The 14,120-nt window shown below is 45.0% G+C and overlaps 1 protein-coding gene across 14 annotated transcripts in view; it reads left to right on the top strand.

Annotated features, from left to right (window-relative positions):
* The window catches only part of LOC139761687 (uncharacterized), a 312,428-nt gene that overhangs the window by 198,640 nt on the left and 99,668 nt on the right, over positions 1-14,120 (top strand). For all 14 annotated transcript variants that reach the window (XM_071686108.1, XM_071686115.1, XM_071686079.1 and 11 more), the window contains one exon: positions 7,849-8,137. In XM_071686108.1, coding sequence (XP_071542209.1) covers positions 7,849-8,137 — 289 coding nt within the window. The remainder of the gene's footprint in view (positions 1-7,848; positions 8,138-14,120) is intronic.

Here is a 14,120-nt window from a genome sequence, read left to right on the forward strand (position 1 = left end):
CTACCTACAGCATTTAGTAGTACACTGTAGCCTGTTCTAGAAATTACCGAAAGATTAATGTGTCATTTTCGTAACTGGCATACCACTAGTCACCATACCACTACAGTAACCATACCACTACAGTCACCATACCACTACAATGACCATACCACTACAGTGACCATACCACTAGTCACCATACCACTACAGTAACCATACCACTACAGTAACCATACCACTACAGTAACCATACCACTACAGCCACCGTACCGCTTCAGTTACCATACCGCGTCAGTTACCATACCGCTTCAGTTACCATAAACTCTGTATCGGTACGAAAATGTGTATAACAGGGCAGTGTTCCTCAGGGCTTTGTTTTGTCTCGGACCTTTTTTTTTATAATCTGCACAGCATATATTCCCCCTCCTCTCTCCAGCAGATATCATGAACTCGTAGTTTCCAGTCCAGTCATTCCCAACAGTACCTACCCTTTTGCACCTCGAAGCATCCATACTGAATAGTTATGAGACTGGAAAAGAAAAACAAAGGTGAACATGTTCAGTTGTGGTACTGGGTAGAGTAAACCCAGGTGACAGTGTAACAGAAAGTAAACAGGGACAGTATCAGAAGAGCTTAACATAGCCGGTCACACAGTGACGTTACGGTTGGGTCTCACTGTTGACCATAAGAAAAAAAGAGCTGTACAATGAAAGCAGCCTTGACAAGTTTATATGTCGGTTCTGACCCCTTCCGTAGCGGCCGAGATTCCATCTGGTGAAGGCTGCGATCCTTCTCATGGTAAACTTTTCCCCTAAACCCACCCACTTCGCCTCCAGATCACGCGTGCTGAACATACAGAGAGTACGTAATAAGATACTACGATTGATCGGAAATGAATAATGCCCCTGTTCAGTTTGAAATTACTGTACACTAACATAAAGACTCGGTGTAAGACCAGCTGGTACACCACAGAAATGTGGCAGAAGGTAACGAAGACATTCGAGACCTGGATAGCCTCACAAATATGGAAACCAGTTCCTACGCAGCCTCACCGCCATGAGAGAAGCTTCAGTTATCCATCGATGTGCATTGATCATTGTACGATGAACAGCTCTTACTATAGCAATCCTACTAATATTCTCTCTCTCTCTCTCTCTCTCTCTCTCTCTCTCTCTCTCTCTCTCTCTCTCTCTCTCTCTCAAGCGTAAGTGCTGTTACTTGAATTACTCTGGGGGATCAGTTTTGTACGTTTAGCACTGCCAGAGCCATGATCAAATAGAGGTCTTGAATAGTTAAAGAAGCCAGGAAAACTCGGGCAAGCCTGTCAACAAACACTAACAAAGCCAAGTACTAAAGTTTTTATATCTCATATTGGACCACAATCTAGTATGGGGTCAGATGAGGCAATGTACCAAGACCAGTCAGTTATAACAAGATCCACGAGCAAGATTAATGTGTAATTTTCGTAACTGGCATACCACTACAGTCACCATACCACTACAGTAACCATACCGCCTCAGTTACCATAAACTCTGGAGAAGTTATCACAGCCAGAGGAGGAGGAAGGGGAGTTACAGAGACTGAGGAATCAACTCAAGGATCGTGAAGGATGTTATGAGACGAGATGGGAACATGAGGAATTAGATGATAAAGAGAAAAGGTGAATTCAAATTGGCATCAGGTGAGGGAGATCAGATGGTACATAACCAAAGGATTGAATGTACAATGTATAAACAACAGGCAGGGTCATAAGTTAGGGCTCTTGTAGATGTGGGAGAGAATGATGAATGGGAAGACTTGCTCAGATCACAAGCTACAGAGACTGGTGAATGTATGGGCTGGGTGGAGGGCGAGATGTTCCTGGGGCTCCTGGACGGCCTGTGAACGTGGTGACTGATGAAGCGGGGCACGAACCTGGGGGGCATTGTGACACAGGAGCCCTGACATTGTGACACAGGAGGCTGTTGATAACATACATATTATGGAATGTCAGAGACAGTGCGGTCAGGCAGATGTATGGTCCAGTAGATGATTAGTTTAGAAAAGTACATAGCAGACCGGGTCATATGGCTTGTGAACAAGAATGGAGATTGTAGAGAAAGCCAGGAACATGAAGGCTGAGAGAGAGAGAGAAAAAAAAAAGGCTGATATCTTGGACTTGGCCATAGAGTGGATAGTACCAAAGTTAGAGATTAATGGACCAGGAGGTTGGTAGACGAAAAACTTTCATTATTTCTAGACGGCTAGGAATATACTCCAGACACAAGTAAGAAGAAATGATTAGTAAAAGATTACTGGAGGATGTAGAATGGCCAGACGCAGTTTCATTGGAGAAAGTTAGTTACGATCAAGACATAGATGGACTTGCAGTGTTTTGACGTTTGTTTTGGAGTCATCAGATTAGCCAGAACTGAGCCAGGGAAAAAAAACAAGTTGGACTTAAACTGAACATTCATTAAACGCGAGAGACCAAGGGAAGAGTGGGAGAATAGCAAAGAAAACAGTCAGATGGCAGAAAACGGCAGACGCCAGCCAGATGAGGCACTTGGACAAAGCACCCCCAGCCAGCACCGCAGACACATCAGGATATGTCATCGATATACACAAGTATACAAGCGCTGATTGATTTGTAGTGAACGGTAAAGATCTGTAACTTAGGGATCGTATTAGGGGCAATGCACTTGATGTTGTTGGAGTTGTAGAAACAGATCTCACTAAAGAGATGAGATCTCACCTGCTCTGCCTAGGGCGGTACATGATAGCGAGGAGGGAGAGAAAAGGCAGTAAAAGATAAGCTTGAGTTTCAGACGATAGCGGAAGACGGCCTGTTCAGGCAATGCATAATGGGAAGAGGGACTATAAAAACAGACTGGGGGAGTTTAGATTCTCATGGTGACAGGGTCATGGAGAAACCAGTAAATTTTTAAGAAAGTGCACAGGAATGTTTCTTTTACCAGCATGTCAATGATCACACTCGGATGAGAGGGACTCATACACCATCATTTCTGGCCCTTATGTTCACACATACGTACTATCATATATAGTGACAATATTATACATGATGCACTAGGTGGAGCGAGTGATCACTTGGTGCTTAACTTTGACTCCTTGGTAAACGAGGAAATTAAAAAAGCAGAGATGAGACTGGAACAAAAGGGGATTTATAATAATGGAAACCACACACTCAACAATATCTGTGATAACATTAATTGGGAAGTGGAATTCGGTAGCCATGAGCCAGGGCATTGTGGGGAGAGGTTTTGGGAAGCCTACAGTGGAGGAGTAGGAAGATGGTTGCCTATAGCATCAGATCCTGAAGAAAGGTCGTCAAAGAGTGAAGAATGGTTTTAAACAAGATGCCAAAAGCTAAGGAGCTTCGAGATATTCAGTGGACAAGATACGGGTGGCACTGCAGCCAGCCAGCCTTTGCTTGGTTTGAAAAGGGAAGGAAGGAGTAAAGCAGGATAAGAAAGGAGGAACCAAGAAACTTGGGAAAGAGTGTTGTGGATAAGGCGGGAGAAAATTCAAAACTTTTTGGGAAGTTCACCAGGAATGAATTATCACTTGGGAAGCTAATCAAGGTAAGGGGTTCACAGGGAAGAATTGTAGAGGATGATGTGAGGTTATATGAGGAATGAATTACAAGTTCAACAGTGTTGTCTTAGTGGAAGGCAATATAGGCCCTTCACCAGTGAGTTAGAGTGGAGAGAAGTTGTAGAAGACTTGAGATATCTAGAAAAACACAGAAAAAACTAAAAGGTCTTGATCCATAAAAGGCTAATGGTCTTGATGAAATTTCCTCATATTTGCTCAAGATTTGTGCAGATTCACTCGACTGACTTCATGAAATATTGTTAAAGTTGTCGCTGGAGAGAGTCTAAGTGCCATGGGAGTGGAAAAGGGCAAACGTAATACACATCTGTAAGAAAGACGGGTAAGAAGCGCTGAACTACAGACCAGCCTCACTGACGAGTGTGGTCGGTAAGGTTCTCGAAAAGAAAATTTGGAACGCAAATGAATGGCTTTCTTCAGAGGCGGCGCTGCTTTAGGGAAAGAATGTCCTTCTTAACAAACCTCCTGGATTACTATGGGAGATTGAAGTCTGCCTTGGACAAGAAAGAGATAGGTCGATTCTTTGCACCTTGACTGCCAGAAAGCATTTTGACGCTGAACTGCTTGACAAAAAACTGGATCACCAGGCAGGAGTAAGGGGAAACGCCTTCGTTGGATGGAAGAAAAATGGTTAATCAGAGAAGAGGGGAACAATGGACACGCATTAGAGGAGCCTCTTCGGAATGGGTCGAGGTCATGAGTGGAGTGCCTCAGGGTTCTTTACTGAGCCCATTGCTTTTCTTAATCTGTGGTAATGACTTGCTTGAAGGAATGGACTCCTACCTGTATGAGTTTGCACATGTTGTAATGGTCATGAGAGAAGTGAAAAACGTGACCCCACATGGGGACTTTGATTCTCCAAAGGTGGTCTGAAACTTGTTTGATAAGTTTCGCTCTAATAAATATATAGTAATGAGGATGGGTCGCAGGGAAAGACCTCCGTATGGTTATCATATAGCAGGAAACAAGCTGCAGGAATCTGTGTGTGAGAAAGACTTGGGAGTCGACATTGTCCTTAACGTGTTGCTTTGATAATAGCATTCAAGTTCCTGGATAAGGAATAACACAACAGGCTGTCCATATCCTACTTGAGTCCAAACGTAGATTATTTTTCGTAAGTCTAGTCCTCGTACCTAAAGAAGCACAAGAGCGAATAGAGGAGGTCCAGAGGAGAGCATCAAAGATTTTGCCAGAATTAAGAGATCTGAAAGGTTACAGGGGAAAGGTTTAAGGCTCATATTTGCCTATGTTTAAAGAGAGAAGAGTAAGGGGTGATCTGGTCACAACGTTTTAATTTTAGAGCAAATTGATGTCCTAATCAGTGAACAATTCATTAAGAGATGTTGAAATAGAACAACCAGAAGACTTAACATGAAATTAAGAAATTTGCTCAAAATGCTGAGGAAGTGCTCTTATAGTATAAGATTGGTGGATGGATGGAATGAAAAGACTAAATACCTGGTTAATGCAGACATCGTACCCAAGTTGTATGATAGTACAGAATGCTAAAGAGATTGGGTTGCCCGAGAGTAAATCAAACTCCCTGCACAATACAAACGGGTAATACACACTATGTCGGGGGTAAACTTACTCCTTCCTCAGAACCCCATTCTTTGGGGCTCCCTCAGGGCTTAGAAAGCCAGTCACGTGCACTGGACTCTACCGTAGGTACTGTGTCCTTTTTGTGGGTGTGGTGATTCTAGGGCAGTTGAGGCAGGAGTGGGTGTTCATGCCAGTGTGGACGTTACATCTTGGGATGAGGGATCTTGTGACATGATGCATTGATGTTTGTATTGTTTAGAACTTGACGAGAAAGCATGACTTGTACATTGCTGGGGATGTAGTTTCAGATTAATGTATATTTGGTGGAGTTTACGATTGGGTTTGGGTGGAGCAATGTATGTTTGGTGAAGTGGAGTTTACGATTGGGTTTGGGTGGAGCAGTTGTCGAATTCTCGTGTTGTGAATATATTTTGTCATCGCGGCGGTTGATAGGGTCGAGTTTATGTTGAGGTGTGAAGCAAGAGTGAGCCTTTTTGATTCATCTAGGGCTTGTTGTTGGTGGGTTATGAAACTCTATGGGTTCCAGGGGTTTAGTGCTGTCCCACAGAATTAGTTGCCGAGCTTGTTGAGGTGAGATTGTTAAATAGAAATATTTTTGTTTCGTTGTGCAGGTGTTGAATGTTTGTGGTTGGTAAAGTAAACAGTGATTGCTCTGTTTTGTGTGGTCCCTGACCAATTGATTGTTGAGGATACTGAGGGATTGTTGGTCCTGTCTGAAGTTGGTGCTGGGGATATGTAAGGTACCAGTTATACATAAAGGAGTCACATGCTTTTGTAATCATACATCTATATAATGTATAACAGTCTTCTGTTTTGCTCTATACCATCCTTGGCCAACCCCTTTCTTTTCCCCCCTTCTCAACACGATATATATATATATATATATATATATATATATATATATATATATATATATATATATATATATATATATATATATATATTATATATATATATATATATATATATATATATATATATATATATATATATATATATATATATTATTTTTTTACTTATACTTTGTCACTGTCTCCCGCGTTAGCGAGGTAGCGCAAGGAAGCAGAAGAAAGAATGGCCCAACCCACTCACATACGCACGTATATACATACACGTCCACACACGCACATATACATACCTATACATTTCAACTTATACATATATATACATACACAGACATATACATACATACACATGTACATAATTCATACTTGCTGCCTTTATTCATTCTCGTCGCCTCCCTGCCCACACATAAAATAACAACCCCCCTCCCCCCGCACGCGCGCGAGGTAGCGCTAGAAAAAGACAACAAAGGCCACATTCGTTCACACTCAATCTCTAGCTGTCATGTATAATGCACTGAAACCACAGCTCCCTTTCCACATCCAGGCCCCACAAAACTTTCCATGGTTTACCCCAGGCGCTTCACATGCCCTTGTTCAGTCCATTGACAGCATCAAGAACAGATGACTGAGCCTCGGAGGGAAAAATCCTCACTTGGCCCGCGTCTCTGTTCCTTCTCTTGGAAAAGTAAAACAGGAGGGAAGGTTTTCCAGCCACCTGCTCCCACCCCCTTTTAGTCACCTTCTAAGACAACTCGAGTTTACGCTGCGAATGAAAAGCCCCCTTTCGCGAGGTGTGAAAGGAGGAAGCTCAGAATAGATGCGAATAAAATTTTGTAAGCAAGGTTATTAGGATGAGAAGAGTTCACGGACATGTTATGTGGGATGTGAGTTTGAATGGGGACAAATTGAAGGAAGTGAAGTATTTTTAGATACTATGGAGTGGATGTAGCAGCGAATGGGTTTGTAAAAAGGACCGATGGTTCTGGGAGCGATGAAAAATGTATGAAAAGAGAGAACGTTATCTGGGAGAGCAAAAATTGTTGTTTGAAGGTGTAATCGTCCCAAGGCTTGGACTATATATAGATAAGAGTGTGTGGAGGAGGGTGGGTGTGTTACAAATGAAACGTTTGAGGACAACATGTAGTGTGAGGCGGTTTGATCAAGCAAGTAATGAAAGGGTAAGAGAGATGTGTGGTAATAAAAAGAGGTGGTTGACAGAGCAGAAGAGGGTGTGTTGAAATGTTTTAGAAATATGGAGAGAATGTGAGGAAAGTTGACAAAGAGGATATGTGTGTCAGAAGTGGAGGGAAGAAGGAGAAGCGGGAGACCAAATTATAGATGTAAGAATGGAGTGAAAAAGATTTTGAACGATCGGGGCCTGAACATGAAGGAGGGTGAAAGGCGTGCATAGGATAGAGTGAATTGGGATGAACTATGTGGTATTCTTTGGTCAATATGCTGTCAATGGATTACACTAGGTTATGTGAAGCATCCAGGGTAAACCATAGAAAGATCTATGGAGCCCGGATGTGAATAGGGAGCTATGGTTTCGGTGCATTACACATGGCAACCATAGAATGGATGTGAACGAATGCGGCCTTTCTTCGTGTGTTTCTAGCGCTACCTCGTTAACGCGGAAACGGCGATCGGGTATTATATATATATATATATATATATATATATATATATATATATATATATATATATATATATATATATCAGATAGAGAAGTATGTAAGAAGTGTATATAAGTGTCAGGAGCATGCATGGCGGGTGAAGTGGTGAGCGGGTTCACGAGAGTGTACATTACGGCCTGTGTAAACCTCTCATGTTATCTTGCTTCCTGCAGGAGGAGAGCAGCAGACTGGTGGAGGTTGTGACCGGGGCCAGCACCACCACCATCACCACCACCAACACCACCACCTCCACCTGTGTGGTGGCCGACCTCCACCATCTTCCACCTACTGCCTCTCAGTCGTCCTCGCCTTCCTCGTCCCCGCCACCCGCCTTATCTCCACAGTCATCGTCATCATCATCATCATCGTCGTCGTCGTCGTCGGCATCCTCGTCGTGTGGGGCTCGTACTGACGACGAGCTCACGTCGCTGTCTTGGCTACAAGACTCAAATTTGTTACGGGGTGAGTACATGTATGTGTTGGTCACCCGTCCACTGTTGTGTGTGTGTGTGTGTTTGTGAGGCAGGGAGGTGTATGGCACACCTTATGAGCTGTGCCAGCCTTGACGTGCATCAGGCAGGCTCCTGCTACCCACCCTGGCTCATCCTGTCTTGGTCATCATACTGGTGGCCACAGTGGTGTCCTCAAGTCCTCAGATCATGAGATAAAGAGGTGAGTAATACTGGGTCATCTGTTGTTATGGTTGTGGGTAGGGTAGTGGAGGTGGGTGTACTGTGTGGTGAGGGATATGGGTGGTGGGTTGTGGGTAGGGTAGTGGAGGTGGGTGTACTGTGTGGTGAGGGATATGGGTGATGGGTTGTGGGTAGGGTAGTGGAGGTGGGTGTACTGTGTGGTGAGGGATATGGGTGATGGGTTGTGGGTAGGGTAGTGGAGGTGGGTGTAATGTGTGGTGAGGGATATGGATGGTGGGTTGTGGGTAGGGTAGTGGAGGTGGGTGTACTGTGTGGTGAGGGATATGGATGGTGGGTTGTGGGTAGGGTAGTGGAGGTGGGTGTACTGTGTGGTGAGGGATATGGGTGGTGGGTTGTGGGTAGGGTAGTGGAGGTGGGTGTACTGTGTGGTGAGGGATATGGGTGATGGGTTGTGGGTAGGATAGTGGAGGTGGGTGTACTGTGTGGTGAGGGATATGGGTGGTGGGTTGTGGGTAGGGTAGTGGAGGTGGGTGTACTGTGTGGTGAGGGATATGGGTGGTGGGTTGTGGGTAGGGTAGTGGAGGTGGGTGTACTGTGTGGTGAGGGATATGGGTGGTGGGTTGTGGGTAGGGTAGTGGAGGTGGGTGTACTGTGTGGTGAGGGATATGGGTGATGGGTTGTGGGTAGGATAGTGGAGGTGGGTGTACTGTGTGGTGAGGGATATGGGTGGTGGGTTGTGGGTAGGGTAGTGGAGGTGGGTGTACTGTGTGGTGAGGGATATGGGTGATGGGTTGTGGGTAGGATAGTGGAGGTGGGTGTACTGTGTGGTGAGGGATATGGCCGGGGGGGAGCGGACGGGGTGAGCACCGAGGCACCACTCACTCCCACCCACATCACCCAGCCTACACTTACCCTCAACATGGACATACGCCGACTGTCCAACCTCTGCCCACATTGTCCGCTATTCATCAGTATCCTCCCGAGGATAATTATCTACCTGGCCGCTCCTGTTACTCATTATCGACCTGTCATTAACACCGTGGTACCTGGTCCTCCATGTTAGCTTACTCTTGAGCCACTCCCTTCACCCATTGTTGACCCGCCACTGATACACACGATCGACCTTTTACCAGCTCATAGCGTTGACCTTCCACCTACAGCCGCAGTCGACCTCGTAGCGATATATTCAGAGCTGATCGTCCACTGTTCCCAGTCGCTCCATCAACCATGGTCTCCGTCCTTATCCAAATTGCGCTCTTTCTTTCTCCTCTCCGCTGGTCCCCGCGTCCAAAATGGACCTCCACGTATTGTCAGCCTTACATGCATGACCATAGGCTCCTCATCCACCCTCACTGCGGTATGTAACGCCAGTGGATGACCAGAGCCAACCTTTAACCTTCCGTCCGCTTCAGTACCGCCCACCTTCAACCTCCGCCAACACTCATAGTTGGGTTCTTCATCGCAGCTGTGGAGACTGCACATGTTCAGTGCCGTAGCACCACGACGTATAAGCACGGAGTTAGGTATGACCTTCCACCTACCTGACCTGACCTCCTCTTGACATGACCCTCGAGCCTCACGCCAGAGACTTGATCATCATACCCGAGTCGTGTTGTCGTGCTCAAGGGGTAAAATGAATGGTTTTAGGAGTGTTGACATGTGTCACCCTCGGGAGGAGCAGCCAGGGTACTGGGCGAGTCAGGTCTTGTGTTAGGGCTTGACAGTAACGCCACCAGGGGCTTGTATACACCTACACCTAACACAAAAATGTCCATATATTTTGTGTTGGACGATATGATGGAACGCACGATGGATTCTAACGAATATTTTAGGGTCTTAGATGGGTCGTCCTGCTTTCATTATACACACACACACACACACACACACACACACACACACACACACACACACACACACATATATATATATATATATATATATATATATATATATATATATATATATATATATATATATATATATATGTATATATATATTTTTTCCGAAGCAGTTACTACTATACAGAGCAATTCCCATAGTTACTAAGATATGCGCCTCGCTTTCACGTTTGCCAACCCTACCGAGACAACGGGAGTGCCAGTGTTCATTTCCAGATCCGTCGAACCCAACCGTACAGATAATTTTTTTGTTTGGCTCTGCATACATATGTCAGGGTGTGAAAGGAATCATGGGAGCAGAATGTGAATACCGTGTGTGGGGGTACACACACCCACGGGATTAGCTCTAGGAAATGGCAGTGTGTGTGTGTGTGTGTGTGTGTGTGTGTGTGTGTGTGTGTGTGTGTAATGGATAATTTTCCAGTTTGGTGTTTGACCATACTGTTCAGTGTGGTCCGCTGGTGAAGTGTAATGTGAGGATGGAACGCGTGGATTATTTATTATAGCCTCGCCCCAACCTTGTGTTTTATTGCCACCTTAGATATATGCCATTATGCAAGCTTCATATGTATATATCCCCCTGTACATGTTCGCCATTGCCCACGTTAGCCCGTGTAGCGCCGTGTAGTAGAGATGAAGAGAAATGCCATTTTTATATTCTTTTTTTTTTCTTTTGATAATGGTTCCAGTTTTCCATTAGTTATTTTACTTGGAAAACATTACGAGATGATTGGTGTGGGCGAGACAGGAATGCCCCACCAGGGATGACGCCGAAATGTACAAACAATTTATTTTTCCTCTGTACTTGTTTGTTGTTCAGAAAGTATCGTAGTGTCCCGTATATCGTCGTCTGGTGTCATCTCGGAGCTTGTTATGAGTGGTCATTAATCTGTCGTAGATTTTGAGTGTCACCCACATTGATGACGTATATCTCCCTCCTGACCAAGAGGGTCACAAGCTGTCTATAGTATTTGTGTGTGTGGGTGTGTGTATATGGTGTGTGTGTGTGTGTGGGTGTGTGTTTGGATGTGTGGGTGTATGTGTGTGTGTGTGTGTGTGTGTGTGTGTGTGTGTGTGTGTATGTGGTGTGTGTGGTGTGTGTGTGTGTGGTGTGTGGGTGTGTGTCTGTTTGTGTATGTGTATGTGGTGTGTGTGTGTGTGTGTGTGTGTGTGTGGTGTTGGTTCGTGTAGGAGGCTAGGCCGGGACCCCTTGCTTGTTGGCCACATTCTGGTGTTGAGACAGTCTCTGCTTCCTTCAAGTACTTGGGATGACTTACGACGAGGTTTTTCCCGATGACCAAAGCTGACGCGTAGCGCTCACTGCAGGGAAGTTTATGAATGCCAACAGCTCCCGTCTGTGTGAGTAGGAAAGAAAAGACATCAACCTAGACCAAAGGAGTGACACTTGACAGTCACTGAAGTACTAGCTCCCTGCGGTACCGTCATTTTAGAAGGAACTTGGTACTTTAACAACAGGATGTCGCCCCAAACTTGGGCTAACGCGTTGGGGTCACCGCAGGAATGCGAGAGGTGCGAAGGACGACTCTTGTGAGCTTCGTATTGTTTTGTGATGTACGAGAGAGAGAGAGAGAGAGAGAGAGAGAGAGAGAGAGAGAGAGTACAGGTGTTGGTGGGGTGAGGTTGGGTGTGGGGGTGGCGAGGAGGGAGAATGTCCCGGGTAATCATTACAGTGTTTGTTTGCTCGGTTATTAATGGTGGGGGTAATTTTTATCGGTCGAGGGACTCGGTATTAATAATCTGGGACACATTACGTGAGTGCCTCTGTAATTTGCTCATTAACCTGGTCCCCATTTGGCTCAAGTTAAGGACTGGCCAGGGAAGAGGAATGTTCCTCCGGTGTAAGGTAAGTCCTTCAAGTAAATTACTGAGTTGCGGGTGACTCGTACTGCCTGCCCTCAGCGTTGGTAGTGGCTACGGTAAGGCCGGCGTTAGTGTGCGGTTGCTGTATGGCGGCGTTGATGGTCGCTACTGTAAGGCTGGCGCTCATATTGACTGTGGTAAAGCAGTCGTTCATGATGGCTCCAGTGAGGTCGGCGTTGGTGGTGACTACGTTAAGGCTGGCGGCAGACCTCCTCTCCCACTCGTGTAGACCCAGCCTGTGGCTGCATTTCAGTCAGCAGTCATACTACTATAACTCCTATACTACTATAACTACGAGTAGTACTCTTACTATACTGCTACTACTACATCTAACGTGCACCTACAGATGTAGGTGATAAAGAACCAGGCATGCGAGTCAAGTGTTGATAAATGTTATGTATGAGTTGTAGAGATTGTATGATTGTGGACTGAAAGCCAGTAGCCTATATGTGGTCGAGGCTGAAAGAAAAGACAATTGTCAAAGGAGTAACATTTAACAGCCACTGAAGTGTTGGCCATCTGCACAGCTGTGCTGTCTACAGTCATGTCCTTATGGAAGGCCTCGGTGGTATGTCAATCAAACTGTAGTTATAAAAGATGGTAGACTCCCTACTTGAACCTTCCATGTGGTAACTGGCTACCAGATGTCATAAAACTAACAGCTCGTCAGACAATTCTTCCAGGTGCCAGGTCGAGCGACCTAACCAGGTGTTGCCAGCATTGCTTTACATGTTTCTTGTGTGTGTGTGTGTGTGTGTGTGTGTGTGTGTGTGTGTGTGTGTTGGGGGGGGGAATACTTCATCACCACCTGATCTCACCACAGTCTTATATTTTCTTTAATATGGGTCTGTTTACAGATAGAAGGTTTGAATAAATGTAGGAATATGGTGAGGTAGACGGTGGACTCTCTCTCTCTCTCTCTCTCTCTCTCTCTCTCTCTCTCTCTCTCTCTCTCTCTCTCTCTCTCTCTCTCTCTCTCTTTATCTCTCTCCAACCCAACCCAGGGTCGAACTTTGGCCACTTTCTCCAGATGCTGTTATAATGATAATAATAGAGTAGTAATAGTAGTAGTAGTAGTGATAATAATGATAACAGTGATACAAAAGAATTCAAACAAGAACATACCTCTCGATTCTTTCGAGGTAGTTTGTGATAGTGTAAGGAATGAGACACTGGCAGATTAGTATGGTAATAACAGAAGGGCATTTAGATGATCCAGCGAGAAATACCTGTAAACTTTACATGTATATCAGGAGGCACAAATGATATTATTCGTAGACTTGAAACGAAGTTTTCATCAAGCCTTCTTAAACGTATTAGTCACTCTGGTTAATCATTCCACATGTTAGTAGTTCCGCTGAAGAAAAAGTACTTGGCTTCGGCGGAAGTATATTGCTTGCCCATGAGTTCGCGTCCATAATGTACTACGAGTGACATTAGACACCGCTGACCTTCGGCCGCTTGCTAACACGAGATTATTAGATCCTTTGGTAAGTTTTAAATACCTGTGTTAGATCGCCTGTTCACCCAGCATCATGGGGTGCTCAGAATGTCCGGGTTGCCGCCCGACTTTACTGTCAGTGAGAGGGAGGGCTCTGACTGTAGGAGTACCGGCCCCTCCCGCGACCTTTCCCTCAATGATAGACGCACCTCTTTTGTTTTTATCCACTGTACCAACATTGATGGTCTCTTGAGACCTAGTTGTCTATTGATGTTCTCATAAGCCCATTTTTATTTTTTTTAAGACGTTATAACCTCCACTCACGATTCCGGTACGCAGGTGATGTATATGACGACACAATCTCACCCCCAGTTGATTTTATTGACCACACACATAAATTTATGTTTTAATGGCACCTCCCCCTTCAGCAGCCCCTTCTAAACGTAAATATGGGCACCTCAACAAAGCTGACTGGAATAACAAGATTTTTTGGGGGGGACATTCCTTGGGTAAATTACTATCTATTGTATGGTGATGCTTCTCTCTCTCCGCCAAACGCATAATAGAGCTTA

This window comes from Panulirus ornatus, chromosome 3, assembly GCF_036320965.1.
Source record: "Panulirus ornatus isolate Po-2019 chromosome 3, ASM3632096v1, whole genome shotgun sequence".
Lineage (NCBI taxonomy): Eukaryota > Metazoa > Arthropoda > Malacostraca > Decapoda > Palinuridae > Panulirus > Panulirus ornatus.